At 38.8% G+C, this 25,128-nt stretch overlaps 1 protein-coding gene across 1 annotated transcript; it reads left to right on the forward strand.

The window, feature by feature from the left end:
- The first annotated feature begins 18,952 nt into the window (after window positions 1-18,952).
- lim2.1 (lens intrinsic membrane protein 2.1) lies at window positions 18,953-25,128 on the forward strand. The gene is made up of 5 exons (XM_061056351.1): window positions 18,953-19,109; window positions 20,139-20,320; window positions 22,682-22,831; window positions 23,399-23,533; window positions 24,896-25,128. The coding sequence occupies exons 2-5, from the start codon at window positions 20,146-20,148 to the stop codon at window positions 24,955-24,957; spliced, it is 522 nt and encodes a 173-aa protein (XP_060912334.1). The 5' UTR covers window positions 18,953-19,109; window positions 20,139-20,145; the 3' UTR covers window positions 24,958-25,128.

Genomic DNA, 25,128 nt, shown 5'->3' on the forward strand with positions numbered 1-25,128 from the left:
TGGGCTTGACTCCTAATCAGTTACAGCACTGGTTCTAAACTGGTCTAGCCAAAGGACCCTCCACCAACTCATTCAGGAAAATCCTGACCCAAATTTGTGATGTTTTTTTTCAACCATTCAAATTAATTGAATGAAAAATGGTGCAGATTGGACCTCAGATGCTACGAAACATGTGACAGAATAAAGAGAAGGAACCAAACCACCATTTTTTTAGAACACTTCATCAATTTTTTGACACTTTTTTTCCCCTAGTCACAAGGTCACGACCCACCAGTTGAGAACCACTGAGTGAGAGCATCACATTGAACAACAGATGTCTCTCTAGAGTTCAGTAACTTTTCTGTAGAGTTCAGGAGTAGGAAGTGTTCTTGCCCACCAGGTGGAAACTCGTCATGTGAAAAATATGGATGATGATGATGATGATGATGATGATGATGATGATTGAAAACAATCTTGTAATGATGTTGTTACGTTCCCCCCATTCAACAAAATCTGAATGACAAAGGTTGCAAGTTGGGGAACGAACAAAACACTAAAAAAAAGGTACCACATAAGTGGGCCTTGGGTTTCTTTAAGGTGGAAAAAGAACACAGCCCTTCAAACTACCCACTAATTCTTTAAAAATTAAAGACAAGTAAAGTTGGAGTCCAAAACAAAAGACAAGTGGGAGTCAAAGAACAAAGGGGTAATGGAAGGAGTCACAAAATGGCCAAAAAAAAAACCAATAAACTAAGAAAGCCAACTGATGGTGTTGACTCTCTGGATACACACAACCAACTGAGCAGGGAAACGTCCCCCCCTCATGTAGCCCCCCCCCATCTGATGGTCATCAGCCATCAGGTGCAGTCAATCACTCCTGACGAGCAAGGAAACCTGTGACCTGTTTCCTTGGGAATCTATCCATAACAATGTTAATAAGTATCTTCATGATGATGATGATGAAGCTGTAGATGTTGTTGTTGATGGGGATGATGATAAAAAAACAAATTCTGCACACCCTGTGAGTTGGCTCAGTGCTTTTCCTGTTAGCATCTCAGTTTGTGTTTTACTCACTCTCAGATGCACATAGCTTCAAACAAAAGCATCTCCTTATTGAAACAATAACACTTTCACCTTTAGAGAATGACTTTGATTGAGCACATTTGTTTCCATGACAGCCTTGTTGTCTGCAAGTTAAGGTGATTCATCAGAGCTATTAAAAGGTATCATTTTCATTTTGGCCCAAATATATTTAAACAACAGGGCCCATGAGTAGAGGAAGAACCAATATGAAACAATGGATCTGATCATTGTTTTCCACAGCTAGCTTCCTTTGGCAAGCATAGCTTAAGTCATAGTCGTACTTTACTTACTGCTCTGGTTTTGTGTAGATAAAAGAGCTCAGCACATATTTCATTAAGAAACTTAGAAATCATTGAAAATCATTTACAATGCTTGATTTGTTACAAAAAGCTGACAACCAAAGCATTTCACTGATGATTACAACACAATATATATATATTTAGAAAATGAATACAGAAATATTATACATTAGTGCTTTGTGTAAAAACATTTTTATTTTGTATTGGTTGCATTTTTTATTTTCTACAGAGATCCTTCTTTCAGCTCAAATGTTTGAGAACACTATGCATGCCAGCCTCCAAATGAAATGAAGTATCATACATCTGTTCTTTGTGATTAGAATCAGAGCGCTCCAATCAAACACAGAAATGGGGCGACAAACTCTCAGAGCTTCCAGCGACTGGACCTTAATATTTGCATTAATACATACACGGCCTCTTATCACAAAGACTCACACTTCAACAGCTTCCTCCGGCCTTCTTCAATGTACACACCAGCACCTTATTTCCCTACGAGAGGCGTCTGTATAATAGCCAATTGTTTCTGCATCACAACAAACGCACAAAGCTAAGCCAATAAAGGAGTCTATGAGTAACCCTATGCACATTTCATCACACAGCTGCACTGAGTGTTCCCACTGTGTGTGTCTCTGATAGACTTCACAGATGAAGAATGAAAGTAATATGCGCAGGTCCTGCCCTTAATTTGTACATACATTCTTCTGCATTTACACAAAAAGCAGGCTCCTGGTGCAGGCCGGGCTCGGCTCAGACTCTCCTCTTTGGCAGCTCTACAATAAGAAAGGCAACAGCTGTTCATTTGATACCGCCTGCACCTTTGTTGACCCCATTTCCGTCTGTGCGGTCGCTGAGACAGTGGAGAAATTAGTTGTATTACCCGCTCCCTACTGCGGCAGGTCTAGCTGTGATTCTGCCCAGATTCTGTCCATTATAGTGGCCCCTCTGTCTGATTAGCCCCCAACACACTCACTAACATGCCAAATCACTGCTTCACTCAGCAGCCGCGAGCCAACACTCGCTCACAGAGAGACGGAGACACAGCATGTCCGAGGCAGATGTGTGGACCACAAATGTGTTTTTTCCGATTCAGACAGCAGAACAATGTTGTTTGTTCAAACGTCTGGAACACGATAGACAAGTGTATCTACAGAGATAATTAAAAAGAATATACAAAGATATTTCCCTTTCTGGAATCTTTTCTCAAAGCAACAAACCAATCGTGTGATTTGAAAAACTGAGAGAAATCACTCTTCAAAACATGATAGGTAGGATTAAGCTGAAAGTAAAGAACAGTATTTTGAATGTTTGAAATATCAATAGGTTTAGATTGCACTTCATCAGTTCTTAAGGCTCATTTATGCTTCCTAATATATGAAACATATGCTTCAAACATTTTAACTGTCACTTCCCATATTCCTTTACATTGGGATGGACATTAAACAATGCATCTTACACAGACTTTCACTTCTCCTTCATAACTAACATTGTGGACGCTTCCTGTTCAATCTCCACCCTCCAGTTGTTCTGTAGTTTCTGTCCTGGTCGAGGTCATGTCATATACATGTTTGTTTTGAACTGTTGGCTACACTGCTCAACACTGTCCCCTTGATTTGCTGTGGTATTGCAACAATCAGACCGTACTGTAGAGTGCAGAAAGATTGCAGAAATATGTATGATGGATATGGCCGAGAAGTAAGGTCGCACCCCATGCTTTCCACATCCAAGGGGGCGGCCTGGGTTCGAATCCGACCCTGAGCTCCTTTCCCACATGTCATTCCCCACTCTCTCCCTGTGTTCCTTCTATATTATCTGGCCTGTCAAATAAAGGTTAAAATTAATCTTTAAATTAAAAAAAGAAAGAAATACAGATTAAATGAATGCATCCATCTCCATATGTATATCTGAGAGTAGAGAGTAAATAAGCCTGTAGTCCACATGAGTCATGTGGACCTTATTGGGGGGGGCGCTGTCCGGAGTGCTGATCCTGAGTCTGTGTGGAGCGCCTATAGCAGCTCAGAATGCTTTAACATCCTGTCTCCTGACATCTCCATGGTTTACTAGCTTTAGTTCATCAATATCATCACTAAAATATAAAACATATCAACATTTTATAATTCATCATTTACAGTTCATGTAAACAGACAGTTGTATAACCAGCAGTGATAATCATAAATGAGCAGAGATTGTATTTACTAGATGATAATACAATAAATACAGTTATTGCTAGCGGTACAGAGAGACGCTGGAGGTCTTACATTTCTTATTTTACGTTGTGAGATGAAAAAATATCCAGAGAGTTTTCCCTTAGGCTCGAGTATTTTTGCTCTAAATTAGTGTTTATTATCCAGAATGAATATTTCATGTCATATACATCATCTACATGATTCTCAAACATAGATGTAAAGCAGGAAGTGGCTGAATGCTAACAGGTTATTTCACATGTGTTAAACTCATAATATGGTCAGTTGAGTCAACAGATTTTCAGTGTCATTTGTCTGTGTACTTTCTCAACAACTGGGAAATTTTGAAATGGAAAAAAATCACTCTTCAGGCCGTTTTAAAGGAGGAGGAGGCAGCTATGTTTCTGGATCTGGTTTATATACAGTTTACTCTTTACATGGCAGAGATTGAGCTAGCATCTGTGAATGCAGCAATGAACTATGTTCACAGACAATGGTTTTTGTTCTTGAACCCATTGAGTGATGTCTACAGAATCCTGTCTGTTTTTAATGTCGGGCTGTTGGAGAGCCGAAGATCATCGCCATCCAATATTTGTTTTTTGGCCTTGTTTCTGCAATGTCTTCAAATTCCCTAAACTGTTAATGATATTATGTCCTTTGGAGGATTAATTCCCCAGATTATTTGAAGTCATGTTATGTTATGTTATGTTAACACTATTGGCCAGGATAGTTTTTCAGAGGTGAACCTCATGTCTCTATATCTCTATGATACTCCTTCTATTTGTTTTATCTCATCATGTTACCAACCTGTTGCCAGTTAACCCTATAAACTGTAAGGTGAGCCATCAGGTGTTTTTTCAAAGCATTATTAAACTTTTCAAGTCTTTTGATTTAACATGTTGTTGGCATCAAATTCAAAATTGTATATACAATTTTCCTAAAAGCATTTAGATTTCAGTTTCAACATCTGTCATGTTGTCTTTGTGCTATTTTCAATCAAATATGTGGTTTAAATGTTCTGCAAATGATCAGATTCTGTTTTATTTACTTACTTTTTAGGGAATTAGCTCTTTATTATTCATTATTATTAATATGCATGATGATAAAGCAGTATTTTTCCTAGTTTCATTAACTACTGTGTAACTGTATACAAAGGCATTCTCTCTAATCTCTCTATATTTGATAGTTTTTGTAAAGCTTTGCTAAATAGGGCTTTAAGTGTTGAGCGGGGATTTTCTTTTTGGAGTATGGACATGCATGCAATGGTTTTCTCTGCATGCTTCAGTTAATTTCTCCAAATATCTGCAGGTTTGTTTCAACACATATAATGTTTTAAGTGAGGGCATGAGTACAGTATCAGCCCAATGATTTTTACACAAACAGCAGGCTAAAATTATTCTTTCTTCATTCTGCATCAGTCTGGTTATTATGACCATTTTTGAAGAAAACCCACGCAGATTCTGCAAATGAAAATGTAGAACGGCAGCACCGAGTGTACGGTCTCCACCTCTGTCTACCCCCCGTCCACTTTTATTGACTTTATGCACAAGAGGCATTTGAACTGAAATAGCCTTTTTTAATATTCACTCCCAACACGACCGGCAGCCTAAGTCATATTGATTGTGGCTGAATTAAAAGTACCTGATGCAGGGCGTCTCTAATCCGCAGGGTCTTTTAAGAGTCACCTGGTCTGACAAATGGGCCCTTTTAAAGGAGTATAATGTGTTCTTAAATTATTTTATTGATGGGAGGGGGACCGCCACTCCAGGTACCCATACAAGCCGACTTAACACGCTGTGAAAGGGTCAATTTGGCCTCCATTTTCCATTTCTTCGTTATCTGCATTTAGAGTCATGCTGGGATCCTCGACGTGAGCTCGGATGGGCTTTGAGTAGGTTTGGCAAATTTCAGCATTTGCTCACATTTAAGAGGTTCTTTTATTGGACTAGAAATGTGCTAATAGTTTGTGTTTGCTGTGTTGTGGGGTCGTAGTTTTAGTTATACACACACATACACAATGTTTAGTGTAGGTTTCATTAACTGCTACATGTGTTCCTCTCTCTCTGCCCAGGATTTAATCTAAAGGATCTGTTTTAAAGAATGATAATGTACTAAATAAAAACCTATATGTTTTTAAACCTGTACAACATGCTTGACACCTTCAGTTATAAGTGAACCTCACAGTTCTTCCTGGCACACATAAATCAAAGCCTGCCCTCTCTAACCATTAGTTAACATATTACACAAAGCTTTTCAGCCCCTTCCTATATGACTCTAACAAATCCGCTCTGTGCAGCAGCCTGCCAGAATGACATCTTGTCTTTCATAAGCCCGACAATTTCCCCGGAAAAAACGAATGATTAATGTTGAATGGAGCAGAAAAGGTGTGTAACGCTTTTCAAATCAGCAGACTCTGTAAAAGGGAGACGGCTAATTACATTGCTGTTTGTGTGACCTCTGCTTAAGTGCATGAAAGCCTCCTGCAAACGGCAGGTTGAATTGCATTTTCAAGTAACATTTTAAAGGTCCATGTGGGCACTCTGCCTAATAAAACCATTTGTAAATGACTCCTCTTTTAGACTCCATTAGGAAGTGGAGCAGGGAACATTTCGTCATCGGATTCAGAGTCAATAAGCATGTAATCAGGACGTCCAGAGAATGCAGCGAGCAGTGAAGGGGATAATTAATGACATTGCCTTATGAACTGCTTAATTACTGACTGTTGGCCTCCTCAATTGTCCCTCTAAGTGCTGCATTTGTTCCCTTGTTGCCATTATGGCCTGATTGACAGAGATGGGAGGAAATGAAGACACCTGAGGTTTATTAATTTACTGTTTGCACATGGAAACCAGGCTGACAATTACTGTGATCACTAATGAATACAGCTAAGGAGGCTGAGGGGAAGAAGCTGTGATTCACCAGTGTTCAACAATTCATTCTAAACATCAGGGCATTACATGTAACAGATATTAATATATGGAATACAATGAAAACACCTGCATATCATTAAGTTTTTATATGATTCAAAAAATGAGAGAGGATTGTAAAAGAAAAAATTCAACTATGAATGAGGTAATAAAAAAATAAAAAACATTTTGCAAATATTTGTCCAAAGACGTCCAGACGTGAAAACTTGTCAACTAATAACAATGAATCAAATGAACTGTTAGAACAATCTTCTAGTTAATTAATTTTTTTTTCCCTTCTATTTATTTCACATGTTCTTTTACTGGATATCTGCTCGACAACTGTATTTAAAATGTTTTTTATGTATGTCATTTTTAATTATCAGTAGCATCTTTTTCATTTGTTGAAGTTGTAATTTTATCGCTCCTTAGGTTCAAAAGTCATTTTAAAGGCTTTATATGCAACTTTTGATCCAGCAGATGTCGCCCTTGAGCACCAGCATGAAACCAAAACAACTCATGGTGCATTGTGGGTTAGCATGCTAATGCTAGCGATCTTTATTTTGCTCGTATCTTCACACTGCATGTAAATTTACCTGAAATGAGCGTGATATAGAAACACAGTTAAGCAGTGAGTACAGTATGTTATTCTTCTTTTCTCTAGTCCCTCAATTAAACAACTTTTATACACGAGGGGAGGAGTCAGCCGGCCGTCCCGACGATGTAAACAAAGTGAAGATAGGACTCTGAAAACTCTGAAAACATCACAGACAGTGGGACTCGGGTGTTACACCCATTGTAGACAGTCATGACTCACAGAGTTATTTTCAGAGGAGATACTTGATTTATATTATATTTAAGTGTGAAAAATCACATATAAAGCCTTTAAGGCTTCTTTTTCTGACGTACATACATTGTTCATGCATTTGTTTTTTTTTTGTTTTTTTTGAAGATGTTTTTATTGAAGGCATTTTTTATACATAGGTAGAAAAGACAGACAGAAAAACAAACACACTTGAACACATCAACCCCACCACCCCCCACATGCAACCCGCAACCCTGGTATGCTAAAAAATAAATAATTAAATACATTCAATAAAATCTCCCATGCTAACAATTGAAAAATGAAATAAAATACAATCAAGTAGGGCATGAGGTCCCAAATGTTTACAAAATAAACATCACAGGCATCAGGTAGACAGAGACAGGTTTTATATTGACTCACTGGTTAGGTGGATGTAATGATGGCAGTAGAGCCAGGAAGGACCACCATATTTTCTCATATTTTTCTGGATTTCTCCTCTCATTAAATAAGATTTTCTTAGGTTTGCTATAGGATGTTAATTCATTTAGCCATTGTCTCTGTGATGGAGGAAGCTCTGATTCATGGATTTGTTTTTATATGATTTCTCTGTTTGGCTTTGTGTTTTGGAATTTGCATTTACTGTATAAAATGTTGCATAGACAAATAAATGTTTACCTGGGGTGCGGGTGGCGCAGTGGCTAGTGTGCGCGCCCTATGTAACGAGGCTGTAGTCCTCCAAGGGCGGCCCGGGTTCGAATCTCACCTGTGGCTCCTTTCATGCATGTCATTACCCTCTTTCTCTCTCCCTGATTTCTGACTCTATCCACTGTCCTATCTCTCCATTAAAGGCACAAAAAGCACAAAAATAAATCTATAAAAAAATTAAAAATCTATTAAAAATGCTTTGAGTAAACTGTGAAATGTTAAAAACAGCTTATGCTACGTAAAGTGTATCAATAAGGCAGATATAAAGTGGATTCAATTTAGAAAAGTTAAAGCAACAAAGGGACACATCATGTTATTGAAATGATTGAACCCATCTATTTACATAAACAAAGATAAGGATAGCAATTTAATTTGTTAAAAGAAGCATTTATATGTTCATTTTGTCATCAGATAATCAACCAATAAAAATCAGTTTCCTTGTGTAACTAATTTGGATTGACTTAGTATTTATGATCTAAATGACTAATCATTTGATTTCTTATTCAAACAACACACATTTTGAAATACCTTTCACTAAAAGTTAGAGTACTTAAGATCTACTGAATAATATTAAGTGTCACTTTGTTTTTGAATTCATAAAGGTCAGACTTTTTTTTTTTTTAAATAAAACTTTTTATTTTTGGGCTTTTTGTGCCTTTAATGGCGAGATAGGACAGTGGATAGAGTCTGAAATCAGGGAGAGAGAGAGAAAGAGAGGAATGACATGCGTGAAAGGAGCCACAGGTGGGATTCAAACCTGGGCCGCCCACTTGGAGGACTATAGCCTCCACACAAGAGGCGCACACACTAACCACTGAGCCACCAGCGACCTGAAGGTCAAACTTTTTATAGAGCATCAAGAAATGTCTGTGTTTTTAAATCAATAAAAGCTGTATAAAGCTTCTTTTATTAACACAAACTGTGATGAAACAACAGTATGATGGATAGAAATCAAAGAAATCAATATAATACAAAATATATTTATAAAAAAGTCCATTCATAAAATACTTATAATTATATTTTTGATTACTTATATTAGTCTACAGGCTTTGTCAACTGAAAATTGCAGACCGGAAATTAAAATAATAATATCACACACACACACACACGCGCACACACACACACACACACACACACACACACACACACACACACACACACACACACACACACGTCATTGTTTGATGATTTGTTTAATAACTGAGACTTCTGAGGGGGGTTAAAGGGGGTTAAAGTGTAAAAGAGTCAGGGAGGAAATTAGTCCTTGGTTTTTGTGTGTGTTTATGTGTGTGTGCGTGTGTTACATGAGTCCCTGCACCTCGGGGTCCTGGTCTGGTCTTTGTACACTCTGGTCACAAAAAAAAAAGAAAAAAAGGAGGTGTGGGGAAGGATAACAGCATGCGTACACTCAACAGGGGCTGAACTCAGAAACAGCCCCCAGCCCCTCCTCCATCCAACAAACACACACACACACACACACACACACAGCCTGCTAACGGGTGTGTGTGTGTCCACTGACCCGTTCTGACCCGTCCTTTCTGAAGGCAACAAAGGTGGGAGTGAAAGAGGAGTGAGATCAGCCACATTTAAATCAGCTGGATGAGTGCTCTTATTCATGTGATCCCCTGTGGGCCGGACTCTGACAATGTGCTGCTTGTTCACACTGACACACTGCTCATCACATTAAACCTGTGTTTGTCCACTCTCACTGTGTCATTACTTCAATATGGGTTGTGTGGACTCAAATGATTGATTGATTGATTACCAATACCTTCTTAAAAACAGAGCAGTTAATGATTTCACTTTTCTTTCTATCTCATAAAGTGATTGTGAACAAAAATGAGTTCAGACCATCCAGAAGTACTAATCTTATATTTACACTCTATAGAACTAATAATACACTATTATTAACTAACTTCTCATTTTGGACAGTAAATCAAGTTTGAATATCTTTTTTAGATAATCTATTTTTGATGATCTATTTTTATCTCATTTTGATTTGGAAATATTGACAAACAGAAATCTAATGTTTTTCAAAACACACACACACACACACACACACACACACACACACACACACACACACACACACACACACACACACATAGCCTACATGCACACACACAGATGTATAGTATGTCAATTTGTCATTTTGTAGTGCTGGGGAGGGGGGGGGGCGGTCTTTGTCGGCTCTTAGGTTGGTCTTTTGGTAAGGTGGATCAAGGTCTGGGATTTTATCAATGAAAACTGCTCAGATTGTTATAAATTCTTGACAGCAATGTATGGCTTCTGTTTCCTTTCTATGCGGGTGAGGCTCAGCTTCTCGTAGATACATGTAGGGGGAGCTTCAAAGAAAAAAGGTTAAGTATATCGTATATAGAAAAATACAAGAGGGCCTACATGAATCTGACAACCACATTATTCATTTGCTTAATCGCGGTTGCTGTCTGCTGCCGACTTTACAAACGTTCTCCACAGCTGCTCCTGAAGTAAACTTAAGGGGGTCTTAACATTATTTAGATCTTTCATATTAGAAATCAGTAAAAAAAAAAAAAAAACCTGGTGACTTAATGGAGAAATACAGAAAACAACTCTGCCACATATATGTGATGAAGTGCTGTGTAATATAACGTGACTATAGTCACCTTAATCAATTAACAGCTGAATATAATCATGACAGACTAGCTGCTTTGGCAGATGCAATTTTGAAATGTCTATTTCACAAATATTGTGTATTTTTTGACTAATGCAGCTGGTCTGTCATGATTATACTCGCTAGTAGAGGAATGTTATGTGATCATTTCATAAACTGCCTGGTGACAAAACAGTCAAATGTCATATCAGAATCAGAATCAGAATCAGGTTTATTGCCAAGTACACATACAAGGAATTTGACTTGGTGTATCGGTGCTAAACAATTAACAAGGAAATAAAGCAGAACTAGCAACAACTTAAATAATACAGTATAAGAAGCTATTACAATATATAAAATAGAATTTAAAAATGTAAGATAAAAAATAAAAGACACAAAAAAATGTACCAAAGGTGTAATGTAGGAGCTATGTAGTGGATCTCCACGTCTCCCAGAGAGTGCAACATTTCTAAAAAATTACATTACTATTCTTGATCCTCTTTCATAGAATATCTAAGTCCTCTGCATGGCCAATGAATTTATGTATAGTGCCCTGTCTCATACAGGGAGACTCTTCATGAAGTGTAGTTTCTTCCACTGTTAAAAGTTTAAAAGAACTCCACAGATTCTTCTCAATGACCCGTGCATTGTTGTTAAAAGTAAAGTTACATAGAAAAATATGCTAGAAATATAAAACTGTTCAGTCATACTGGCTGCTTGTGTTCATTCATTCAGCTGGATGGATCATATTGATCTGAATAAGATATTCCACTGAATGCAACTTTTGTCAAGAGGCTTCCCACAATTTGTAAAGAATTGTTTGTTGTTGAAAGAGAAGGCAAGAAAAACAAAGTGCATAACAGATCAGAAAAGAGCTCCTTTCATCATCCTCACTGAACCCCAAACCTCTGAATCACCACATCAGATCTATTTATTCATTTAGGTATACAAATATGATTCTATATAATGATTAATATTGAAATAATGTTAAAAAATAGAGAATTTGAGTGAAAGGAAATGGTCATTATTCTACTTATCCAGGGTGAAATTGTAAATCTTTTGAGCATCTACATTTAGTCACCAAGAAACACCTGCTCAGTAGCTCAGAGAATGAGATGCATTTTCACATTTAGCCATGTAAGTGTGAACATTGCCTCAGTTCCACTCTCCTCATTTCAGAGTCAAACCTCCCAGAGACAGGAAGTGTTGGACTCAGGGGGTGGCGTGCTGCTTGAATGGGAGCGTTTGCTCTCGGAGCTGCAGACCCTCGCTGCTCTGTGGATCCCTGCTGGAGCAGCAGAGCGGGCCTAAGCCCCTCTTTTCTCGCTGCCCTCCCTGTGGATTAAATGGCTTTTGCTCGCCTCTTTTTTCCTTTCGCTTGCTGCCGACAGGAGTGGCATTTCACTTCCTCTTCCCATGGCCTCAGCAGATGAGGCAGCAGTTTTCTGTTTTTCTTCTTGCTCACTTAGAAGGAGCAAATGACCAGTGAGAACTCAATTAGCAACATGTCCCTCTCAGCCGGGGACCCGGGCTGCCGTTTGTTCAGACTGCATCGCAGATCAAGACTACTAAGTGAAGTGACAGCATGCAAGAGAAAGGGCAAACAGTGTGTGTGTGTGTGTGTGTGTGTGTGTGTGTGTGTGTGTGTGTGTGTGTGTGTGTGTGTGTGTGTGTGTGTGTGTGTGTGTGTGTGTGTGTGTGTGTGCGTGTGTGTGTGCATGCGTGTGGTTGGGGGGGAGTGGGGGGAGCAGCATCTGCCCCCATACAGATTTGCTTAATTGGGTTTGACTCCCACAATTACAGGGTAATAATGGCCTTTTCAGCCCAGCCATGTCGAAGGGAAAGGCAGTTGCTCGCACAGCCGCATGCTGTCAGATGGTTTGTAGCAGAGAGCGAGCGGCTGACGGAGGGGGAGAGGGAGAGATGGGGGGAATTGCCATTGGACTTTAGTTAAGCAGTGGTTATTGAGTCTTTGATAGGACTCCAGGAGGCCGGGGCTGCAACAATGACAGAATTAATGGGCAAGGCACGTTGAGAATGTCAGCTCAGCGGGGGGGGCTGCTGTGGCCTTTGAGCTGCTCTCTGATGCCTCTGATTGTGCTCCACACAACACGGTGAAAAGGCTTGACCTGTTTGTTGGTGGATCTCTTGAATGTATTCCTTTTGAGCGGGTATTGTGTTTATCATAGCACAATATCCTGAAGCTGTCTCTGAATGAGTGAGCAGTGAATCATGATCAATTGGACATTATTTACTGGTGAAGCACATTGGAGAGGCAGAGGAAGTGATACAGAGCAACTATTGGAAAGTCAGCAAACTTGAAATCATGCAATGTTGTGAAGAATCAGTGTGCACACCAGTTTTCAACAAAACTGTTAAAGACAAAATTTCCTAGTCTTATGTGCATTCAAGCACTAGAACACAATGACATGTTTACCCTGTCACACATTCACATAAACCCTTTTCACACATACAGAAATCTCCTGAAAAACTCCAGTCTACCCGGAGGGGCTTTAGGCTATATGTGAACGCAAACAACCACATTTTTCGTATAGACTTCACCCGGAGTTTCTCCGGCCAGACCTCTAGTATTTCTTCTGCAGAAAGAGTGAGCTGTTGTGAGAACGCTGCAGCATATTCTCCGGATAATTCACCTCGAGCCAATAGGAGGGGGAGTGACGTTTGTATACAGTGACTGCCGCACGGTGCATAAAGTGTCAGGCTTTTCAGTCAAACAAAGAAGGCAAATTCAAACGTCTTTATTTCTATCACAAGATACAAATATGTTGAAGGTTGAGTGCAAATGATGAAACAGTCTTCAAGACTTCATTTAATAAGATCATTATTCATATATGAGATGACTGTGGTTCAGCCCAGTTTAATACAGATTGTATTAATTAGTATTAGATTGTAATAATACAGATTGTATAGTTCTTTACATTCAGTAAAGGCAACATGTGTACGTCCACTAAGGCAATATTTTGATTGACATTTTGCAAACAGAGAAGAACTGTGCCTCCAAAAATAGAGATTTGCTCTGTCTAAAAAGCATCCATGTGCATAAGTTGCATTGCTTGTGCACAGAGTGAAAACAAAATACACACACACACACACACACACACACACAGGGAAAGTTTCCAGTGTGGGCCAACTTGTATGGACTTTAAAGCACTCTGCTGTCAGTCATGATTAGCCGTAACGATGGGCCCATTTTGACACTTCAGAATCAAGTCTTGGCAAATAGCCCTGGGAAGAGGAGCCACATGCTGCGAGATGGCTTTTCCCTGATATAATTTGTGGCTGCAAATTACAAAACAGAGGCAGAAATAATGTATAAAGTCAAGTTTGGTGAGGGAGAAAATGGAAAAATTTAGGGCTGTGTGCCACTCTAATGGATATCCTTGTGGCTGGGAGAAAATGGGTTTCAATAATGTGTCCTTAATGTCTGCCAGCGCTGTTTCAGGGAATGTATCAGAAGAAATGTCCCCTGCCATTTCTGCAAGCAATCACTTAATGGGATGGGCAAATCTCAACAAAATGGATGTAGTGATCTATTTCTGGGCATGACAGATGGAATGAGTCTGTGGCTCCTGAAAACAAAAAAAAAGGAAAAAAGGTAGAGAAGTGAAGAAAAGGACAGGCTACAAACAAGAAAAGATAAAAAAAAAAAAAAAACAAGCCTTTCACGGTTTATTCAGACACACAGGACGCCAGCAGTGTTTGTGTGTGGCTTAAGTGCAGACACTGACAGGAATTTCAATTATTTCATTAGGGAGGGAAAATGAAAAGACTTAAGTGTTGTGATTCCTGAAGTCTTTCATAGATCAATCTAATATGTGCTCACATCGGAAATCAACCGAGATGGAAGAGGGGCAAGTGAAGTAGCGTCTTCCTAAATCACGCAATTAAAATGGCAAATTAGTTTCTTGATATATTCATTTAAGTGGTTAAGTGGAAATGTTTCTCTCCCCGTCCACGCCGCTGTCTGTCTCCTGGGCGGCTGTGGAGAGGCAGCGCCAGCCACATGCTCTTATGATTAAGGCTGCCGTTCATTTGCTGAGAAACGCTGAAAGCACTTGCTGCACAAATTAGCCATTTGAAGGCTTGAAAATTCAATTCCGAGGAGTTGATTTAAGCATTTAGGCAAAGCGTATCCGGGACGTAAAGATTCAGCAGCATTTTGCACGCTAATGTCAATAACTTTCAGAGGCCATTATAGGTTTGTGTGGCCTTGTGCCCTGTGCATGGCACACCTGGAAAATCATTTTGTGTTTGTTCATTTCAGCACCTTCACACTTGAGGTCATACCGGATCTATGGAGCGTCTAAGGAGCACACTCGACAGTAAACACAGTTAAAGGTGCACGACCGCAACAAGACTAGAAAGAGACAAAAAAGTCTGCACACAAATGTCCTTTAGGTTTGCTTTTATTCAGGTAAGAGAACAAAACAACAGCAACGGACGCGTTTCTGCATGCTAGGCCTTCATCAGCATTTGTGTGTGGACTTTTCTGCCTCTTAAGAGTTTATATTAAACAATAACAATAATCAAACTTTATCTAATATTTGCATCTTTTGGGTACTTTAAACATTTTTAGCATCCAAAAGGTTTTTTTTATTTTTTATTTATTTACAGGGTTAAGAAAGAGTTCAGCATCAAACTGTATATTAATATCATACCCTGGATAGTCTCACTCAATGTTCATGCTGTTGGTCTTGTTTGCTTTTTTAACTGAGATCTCAGTGTTTCATAAACAACTAAAACTCCTCACAGGAGCTTTAAACAGCTGCTGATTTGTGTCTATAATGAAAGGTCATCTGATGCTCAGCCAATCGATCACTTGTGTGGATCGAAGCCTCTGATTGGTACTATTGGATCTCTTAATGAAGAGAAACAGTGTAGTTATATTTTAAGCAGGAAAAATTAAATATACACCATTTATATACAACATCCATAATTATATATTTATAGTTAATTATAGAAACGGAAAATCAGGATATCCGATAAATAAAACGTTCCGACTCTGTCGACACTGTTCCTTCATGTTTCCTGCTGTCTGACTGTAAATAAGTGGACACTTTGAGATAGCTTGAGCTGAGTACTTCAGAACACATTTTAAATAAAAAATAAATACTTCCAGTATTCAAACAAAGCCGTGCAGTCCAATGTTTGTATTGCCATGAATGCTGATATTTTTATGTATCTGTTGACAAGAAATAATGCAGCTTACAAGTTTTTGGGTTTTTTTTTTTTTTAAATGAACCTTTGCTATTATACAAAGAAGGTTTAAACAAAGAAAATTACAAATAAAAAATAGCGTGGTGTGGCATAAGCTTGGCCGCACAGCGTTATACAACTTCATCATTTAAGTGTCCTCATGGTGGCGCTGCACAACACCTACCTGAGGAGGAATAATCAAATACTGAAAACAATACCTGAAAACACCTGATTTGCTGCAGGGACACGTCAAGTGTTGTAAACATCATGATATGTTTAGATATGTGGTCATGATGGATAGGCCGGATCTTTGTAACATAACAATAAGTAAGGTCTTTTACCTGCTTCTTGTAAAGTGTCTCGAGATAACACTTGTTATGAGTTGACGCTATACAAATAAAAATTGATTGATTGATTATGGTATTAACATGTGTTAACATGTCAACAAAGGTGCTACATAAATTAAATTTCAAGCAAATCAAAACAAATTGTGAGAGAAATGTCTTATTTATGTTCCAACATGAATTAGAGTTTGGGAACCATGCAGGGTAATACACTTCAAAACCATAATTTTGCTGACCCATCATACAGTAATAATCCTGAATCTGTAAGCATAAAATCAAGTTTTAAACATTTAACAATATGCAGACAAAGTGTGAGATCTGTTTAGCCTTGACAGCAGGTGCTCATGAACGAGCACATGTGCTGCAGGGTTTCTGACGTCCCTAAGCTTATAGTGACTTCACCACAATAATGTGCGGCTGCCAGCCACACACTCTGTGTAATTATTCCTGTCGCATTACCTCCTGAGTGCTGCATGAGCTCCTTACGCACCCATGATACCACATAAATGTAGACTTTCCAAAACAAAATTAATCTCTCAAAAGCTGGATGGATTCGAGAAGAACATGGATTTGCTCTGCTGTCACACAGGCATATTGTCCACTTTGATGGTGCCCTCCTGGCTGCCACACTCCCCATGGAAGAAAATAGGCTGTGGTCTATAAAAATGAAGTTAGATGTAAGTACAGCACTCAAATCTCAGGCAGAAAAAAAATGCTTTTTCTGGGGCATTTTGTTGTTGTCAATTGGTCTGAGCAACTTGCTGTAATGCAGGTAATGGAGCTACTCTTCTCCTTTCATCTTCAGGGTTTGTGCATGTGTGTGTGTGTGTGTGTGTGTGTGTGTGTGTGTGTGTGTGTGTGTGTGTGTGTGTGTGTGTGTGTGTGTGTGTGTGTGTGTCAAAGCAACAGGAGGCTTGGCTGGATGTGGGAAAACAGGAGCAAACACAGTGAGCTGATGGTCAGAAAATAGGAAACATAAAGTGAGAGCAGAGAGAGGCGATCTGTCATGGTGGGAGCTGCTTCTTCAAACATCTGCTGCCTCCATTTACCTTCAGGGCTGCACATTTTCAGTAAAAGTTTTTCACATTTTCAAGTAAAAGTTCAATCAAATATTAAATATTTCAGACTGAAAACATGCTTATTTAGCAATGTTGCAAATTGATCAGCAAGAGTGATCTTTAATTCGCTTGAAAAACTATATCAACCTCCTTTTTCTACAACTATCCATTGGCATTTCTTGCCTTAACCCTTTAACATGCCAATTAGTCATTGTATCATCGTAACATTTATTGTTTATGTCTGTGCTGTGTCTTAGTATCTCTTTGTCATTGTCTTTTATGTCATGTTATATCATCACCAATAAATTAAAACAAAGTTTATTGACTGTTAATAAAAATGTACTTAAGTTTCTTTACCATGTTAGTTCTTTTAAGGCAGGGATGGTCAACTTTGGTGACAGCAAGGGCCACATTCATTTAATTCTGACTGCCAGAGAGCCAAATTGTAGGATACAAAAACAATTACAGTCAATTATGTCTCAAATTTAACTCAACATATACCAGTGATCAAATATCATTCTGAACATATTTCTGGTTTTCATGATTTCATGGCAGATTTAGTCATGTTTTCTTCATGTTTCCAATTAATTGATATGTAAAAATTGACCTGAGGGCCACGTTGAGGGTTGATGGGGGCCGCATGTGGCCCACCCCTGTTTTAAGCCATAAGTGACCATATTTGAATGAACATGTGAACATATATTGTATGCATCAAACATGGTCAGCACTTTTGGATGTAACATGAATCAAACCAATCAGAGTGTCAGCTCTGTTTCCCTGTAAGAGTCAGAGTATATTATTAGAAAGACCTTACTCCAGCTGACTAATTTAACTTCTCTACCCCCGATCACACAAAACATACACAGGGCATTTTGGAATATGTTGATGGAGGAGAATGGTAGGGGGGACCAGGTTTGGATTTGTGCAGTTACCATCTTGGTTTCATTAAACCAGACTTTGTTTGAAATATGAATCAGTAATTTGTTGCCTAAAACTGTAAAACTGTAAAAAGAAAAACCAGGCTCTATAGAACATGTAAACTGATCTGATGAATATTCATCTTTAATTAAAACAGAAAAAGCTTTTAGGTGGCCATGGTTGGGAACAGATATTCAACATAATTGATGCTATGTGTTTATACAAGAAGAAATAACCACTCTCACATAAAGAGAATTCAGGTTGACGTCTCATTGTTAACATGAAAATCAGGCTTAAAAAAGATATGAAGTGGTGCTTTAAAAATGTATGGAGATTTCAATGTGTGTGCTGGATATGGGACTAAAACGAGACTAAAATTAAACAAAATAGTCCCAGGATAAAATAAAACACTGTACCTGGTTTTGTGGTATAAATGAAAACATTTAGTGTACCTATATTAAGATGTGCACACAGTGTAAAGGGTAGTCGATTCATGTAATTTAAATAACAACAAATATACAAATAAAATTAAATGTTTTATTATTAAATGTTAGCAGGTGTATATATATATATATATATATAGTCTTTATAGAGTTTTAAACTCTGCTTTTAGAATTTGACATAGATCCGCCTGGTGTGTGCCTGCTGTGCTCGGCCCTCTCTAAAGCCAGTTCAGCCCTCCACTTTCAATCAAAACCATGCAGTCATCAGTATTACTTCAGCTTGCCAAGCTTTGGACATTTCTGTTTTTTCAGCAGATTCCCAAACCACAGCACCCCTGGGTGCTGATTGGCCACTGGTCAGCCTGGCCTTTTGTAATAGCAGTGTGTTTGTTGTAGCCCCAGCTTCTCCCTATTCACCCGATCAAGCGTTAGTGCTGTTAGCCTGCTGCAACACTGCTGCTCCTGTCATTACAGGATCTTTTTGTATGTTGTCAGGTCGCCCTGTCTGCATTACCGTCTTCATTAAAAGGGTGAATTAAGGTAAGGTAAAACTGCATTGACTGTTTGTGTACATTTAGATATTTGTGATTTAGTTGTTTATTTCTGTGCTTTATTTCTCCCATGAGGCACAGCTCCGACTCTGAGAGATGCTGTCAGAGGAAATCTATAAGACAGACGCAAAGGTTTTGACTCTCTTCATTTGAAAGTCTTAAAATTGAATATTCACATAAGTCCATGGAGATAAACATTTACTCTCTGCAGGTTATGGTTTTGGAGGATTTCTTGACATTTATAGTAATGTTGAGTGATGTGATTGAGAGGAAACAGAGTAAGTCAAGGCCTCTCTCTGAGTGAAAAGAAAATTAACCGCTTGTTTGTGTTTTTGCAAGAAAATAACTCCATCTAAAAAATATTCAATCCAATTGGCCAAAATAAAAAAGATTGTAATTTTCAATGCAGCATAAAACTTCACCACTATTTTCATTTGTTTGATGTGCTGCGGATCAATCAGAATTAAAGGCGCCCGGGTTTTAGATTGACACAGCTGCTGGAACTTAGAAGAGAGGATACTCAGAGGGGAAATGTGATCCAGAGCTCTTCAATGGATACACAAAGCTCTTCAACGAGCATCACGTTCAGCTTTCAGACATAACAAGATATATCATTCTAAAATCCTCTCCCTATGAAAAAAAAATCCACGACAGCTCTCCATGAAAAAGAGACAGTGGGTGCAGGATATTGCATCCAGGTGGAACAATGAGCAATAGATGTATCAAGTATCAAAGCATCACTGGACTCGTGTGTGTGTATGTGTGTCCATGCAGGGGGGGGGGGGGGGGTATGTAAAGCCCATCTTCAAGGACTGATCTCCCAGAGAACAAAGTGGAGCATACACACACCCGCAACCCCAAAGCTCAATCCTGTGGAAATAATATGTTCATTACAACGCAATTACTGACACTTAGAGGCCCTCTCCCTGAAGTGTGTGTGTTTGAGGTGGAGAGGGGGGGGTCGCCACTGACCACTGATGCTAAGTGACCTTATGTCTATGTGTGTGTGTGTCTCCAGGTGCAGGATGTACAGCTTTATGGGTGGAGGGCTGTTCTGTGCAGGCGTGGGGAACATCCTCCTGATCGTTTCCACAGCAACCGATTACTGGATGCAATATCGTCAGTCCAGCAACTACATGCACCAGGGCCTGTGGCGCTACTGCATGCCGGGGAAATGCTTCCCGCACAGTGACAGCATAGGTAAGTGAAGCACAGGGAAACATTTTGAAGGTTGAAGGCGGCAGAAGTTCAGCAGGTCCAGCTGTTCAAATGATGACGCTGTAGGTTCAATCAGTTCAATCTCTGGATGGATAATTTTTTTTAAAAAGCATGGAGCCATGAAACCAGTAAAACCAGGGTTGAATGTTTGAGTAAAAATTGCTGTTTCTACACATGCAATCCTGAAAATTTCAAGAAACATTTCAGGACAGCATGCCCCTGAAATCCCTCACGTGCCGCGTGATGTTACTGGAAAAAAAGAATAAAGCTGCTTTATGGAGTGGACAATGATGTTGTGGTATATAAACATCATCACCACCTCCCGTCACCCGCTGTGAATCTTCCAGAACATTTACTGTAGTGTTCACACATAAGCTCCCTGATAGGACATGAAATGTTACAGGGCTGGTAGGTGCATTCAGGTAAAGTCAGGCTGCATTCACACATGAAGCTCACCCTGAAAATTGAGTGAATTTTTAAAAAATGTTTTTGAAAGTTTTATTCATGAGTGTCCACACCATAATAGACTTCTTGTAAAAGTAAGCTCAAATAATGTAAATCCATTTTGCAACATTATTTTTGTTGCTTATGTAAATTACATAATGATCACACCATATCCAACCATTACTTAACTATTTGTCTAGCTTTAAAGCAAAATACTAAACATTTCTTTACTTAACTGCAGTAATTATTAAAGCTGCATAAACCTGACCCCATCATGTAATTTCACTTAGTCATTGTTTCACTTCCAGAGATAAAATCAAATGTTATTCTACAGTCAACGTGAAATGTAAATTCTTACATGTTTCCTTGTTAACTGTTGCTACCCTGTCTTTGTTGGCTTGACGTTGCATTATTGCTATTGTTGACTTGATCGCTGATCCCTGTACTAGAAAAAAAAGGTTCTTCATACACTACACAAACCTCAAAGGAACAGATGTTGACTAAATGTTTTAATGACAAACATAGTAGGGACAAACTAACAGCACATGGGAGAAACATTTAGAATCAAATCTGTCCTATAATCGCATTTTCCCATACGGGGGGCTGGAGCCAATCCAAGCTGTAAACCCTGGGCTTACATATATACAGACCGATAACCAGCCACACTTACATTCACAGCTACAGGCAATTTAGAGTTACCAATTAACCCTGAAGAGCATGTCTATGATCTGTGGGAGGAAGCCGGAGTACCCAAAGGGAACCACTGCATGCACAGGGAGAACATGCAGACTAAAGGGACCTCCTCACTGTGAGGGGACAGCACTAACCACTGCACCCATAAAACAAGAAAAAAATAAAACTTCAACGGCAAGCACAGGTGCACACTATTTAATGACTCCCCATTATATTATATTTGACATTCTGAGGTTGGAAACAATTTACTAAGTCAGACAGTGACGGAAAACAATCATCATGCTACGAGATAGCTTCTTATGCTACAGCTGTTTGGTTTGAAACGTGACTGCTGCTGTACAACACAGAGAGCACAAACTGAGTTTTTAACATTGAAATTTGGTTCAAAGCAAAGCAATGGGCTCAGCCTGTCCAAAGCCCCTTTTCAACCAATTTCTTCCATTAACCAAGTTACATTGTGTCTGAAAACATTAGACTTTTTATTAAAATGTTGATCATTTGTTCTTTTCTTTTTTTTGCGCTGTTTTGTAACATTGGGTTAAATCTTGCCCACTCAAAGACGATATTTCCATCCATTTTATTTTTCATACAAAAATGATAAAAACAGCGCTTAATGGAGTGAGTAGGTTCAGAGACATCGTAAAGAGAGAAGTTAAAGAAGTGGAAAAGAGAAGACCGCCCCTGTGCAGCTTTGACTACAAACAGAGATGACCAGTGGTTCATGGGAATTCTTGATGGCTGATGGTGGTAACGATGAGCTCACATTCATTCAGTTTGTGATCAAATCCAACTCTGCCCGTCACATCTCTTTTAGTTGGTGTCTTGATGAACTTCACATTTATAGAATAATTTTATCAGCAATATAAATGATCTGAGACAGATGTTAATGTGTGTGTGAATGTTTGACAAATCTTGTTACAAAAGAGATTTGGTCTAAGCATAGATGCTAAATTACATCTGAGAATAATCTGTGAAAAACATTCAAATTGAACCAGTTTGTAATGTCTTGTCATGATGGCTTTAGACGACTTTTCAATGTCTATGAAAAATAAAAATGTCTTCTGGGAACACTGTCATAAAACTGGTTGTTCTTCTTAGAGATGTTTCCTGTTCTTCATCATATTGGCTTGTTAACACCGCCTGACCTCTGTTAACTTACACTCACCCCAGCAGTGACTCCTATTGACCCTTGACCTTTTTTCACAGCCCACCTAGACGCAACCCGTGCCCTCATGATCCTCTCTCTTCTGGCCTGTTTCATCGGCATCATCATCGGCATCATGGCCTTCATCCATTACTCGTCATTCGACAGGTTTGACAAAACCTTTGCTGCAGGCATATTGTTTTTCATCTCATGTAAGTTCGCCTGTATCTTCCTTCTGCTTTGTTTTTATTGGTTCAAAGGGGAATTCTGCTATTTAAACCCGGGCTCTATTTCAACACATATGTGTATAGATGTAAAACAAAATGAATAAAGTCTTGAGACTGTGTTTACATAGAAGTTTTTGAAAGCTTTATTTTGCTTCATTTATTGCGGCCTTAAAGCTCCTGTGAAGAATTAGATTTGTGTTCATTCTGGCGCACCCTGTGGACAAAGAAATACCTCTCATCTCTTTAGTTCTGAACATGTGTGGATAGTGTTTTTAACCAAAAATGTCATCCTGCTTCCTTTTAACAGTCAAATGTATGTTTGCTGTGTGCAATGTAACCAAAAGGGGCTTTTTCTGCAGGGTGCTGTTAATCACTTTGTCTGACACCTACCCCCCTGACTGCAGTTTAGACCTTTAAAATAACTTCTTATAGAAATAATCAATCTTTATACTTAAAGCAATTAAGCATTACTTAATTCTCCATCTGTCAGGGTATATACAAGCTTTATGGACATTTTTCCTGAAAATATTTGTTTATTTTTTTCTCTCTTAGGCTTTTTAGTGTTTCTAGCGATGGCAGTGTACACTGGTGTGACTATTAACTACTACGGGAAACGCTATGGAAACTGGAGGTTCTCCTGGTCCTATATCATTGGCTGGGTGTCAGTGGTTCTCACCTTCTTTTCAGGTAAACATGCAAACCAACAAACTGAGCTGCATCAGGTTTTATCTTATACAAGGTGCTGCAACCTCTATACACTTGGCAATTCATTTTCAGGAGCCAATGTGTGAATGTACAAAGATTTAAGGACATTTTTTTCAACTCAGGAAGAACTAAATTCTACAATTCACTTAGCAGACGCTTTTATCCAAAGCAACGTACATCAGAGAGTAAGTACAACACAAGCAAGGATCTAGAAAAAAGGGAACAATGTCAGTAAGAGCAAACGATCAGCTTTGAGTCTGATTGGACACACAGGTGCTGACAGGAAGTGACCAGAGGCAAAGCACAACATTGAGGGCAGTTCTTGAGAGCTCTAATCAGTATAGAAACCATCTTATGAGTCATCGTTATCAAACAAAAACCATCGTCATTACCATCATCATCATCAATAATATGGAGACCATCATCATTAAGTTAGTAGGTATTCATGAAAGAGCTGGGTCTTTAGCTTTTTCTTAAAGGTGCAGAGGCACTCTGCAGATCAAATGGAGTTTGGAGGTATTTGTTATCTTGAGTTTAACTTTTTGTGCAAATAAAATGTGGACAGCAAAGAACCAAGAAATCAGTTATACAAACAAATGTTTATGTATTTTTTCAGTAGCAGATGTTCCTGTGTGATTGTTTCACTCACTGACATTCGGCTGTTATCTTTTTCTCTGCTAAACTTGATTTCAAGTTCAAACCTTGAGCGAGTTCCTTTCCTCAATAAACAATAATGCACTCAGAGAGGTGAAGATAAAAGGCTTGGAGAAAATATCTTATGAAGTCATTCTGAGCAACAGGCCCTAAAATTCACTTCTATGATTAATTATACATTATATCATGTGTTGAAATAGATTTGTTTACATCACATGTTGCCATGCACAGAACCTGCAGCCCTTATTTTATACTACAAGTATAATAAATGAAATCAAAACTATGTCATTGCACATTATGAGCTGCATAGTCCATGATCAATGATGCTACATCATCAGTCAGAGATGATTGGAGTGACACCTTGCCTCTGAATCGCCCTGCATCCTGCTCCTACAGAATGACATAGAATGAATGTAAAACTCTACATTTTATTTTGTCCATCAAAAAATTATGCAAAAGAGTTTTTCTTTTTGAATAAATAATGTACTCTTGTAGGATTGAACATGGTCTGAAATAAGACTACATGTGGTTCATTTAAAAATGAGAGAAACAATCCACCTGGGAGGTGGAACACAAGCTTCAATTATCCACAAAAAATACCATCTATTGTGAATGTAAATAGTAGCGTTTTTATATGATCTTGTTAAAATCCCCTGATAGCAGACCTCCCCTGTCCTTCTGTCTTTACAGGTATTTTCTATTTTTGTGCCTATCGGATGCATGAATGCCCCAGAAATGCAAACTCTCATTAGAAGACTTGAACCATCATCCAGGACTAACCTGTGAGCTATGACCATGGGAGCTGCATCCTAAACCATCCACCATCAACATGGCTGCACAAAGTACAGCCCCCGTTCATACCTCTGAACCATGCATGGACTGGAAAGTTTAAGTGATTTCAATAAAAGACTGTGGAAATATGA

Source organism: Labrus mixtus, chromosome 14 (assembly GCF_963584025.1).
Source record: "Labrus mixtus chromosome 14, fLabMix1.1, whole genome shotgun sequence".
Lineage (NCBI taxonomy): Eukaryota > Metazoa > Chordata > Actinopteri > Labriformes > Labridae > Labrus > Labrus mixtus.

Coding starts and splice junctions, on each gene's coding strand:
- lim2.1 (XM_061056351.1), top strand. CDS start 20,146: ATGTACAGCTTTATGGGTGGAGGGCTGTTCTGTGCAGGCGTGGGGAAC. Junction 20,321..22,681: donor CCCGCACAGTGACAGCATAG/GTAAGTGAAGCA, acceptor CTTTTTTCACAG/CCCACCTAGACGCAACCCGT. Junction 22,832..23,398: donor CATATTGTTTTTCATCTCAT/GTAAGTTCGCCT, acceptor TTTCTCTCTTAG/GCTTTTTAGTGTTTCTAGCG.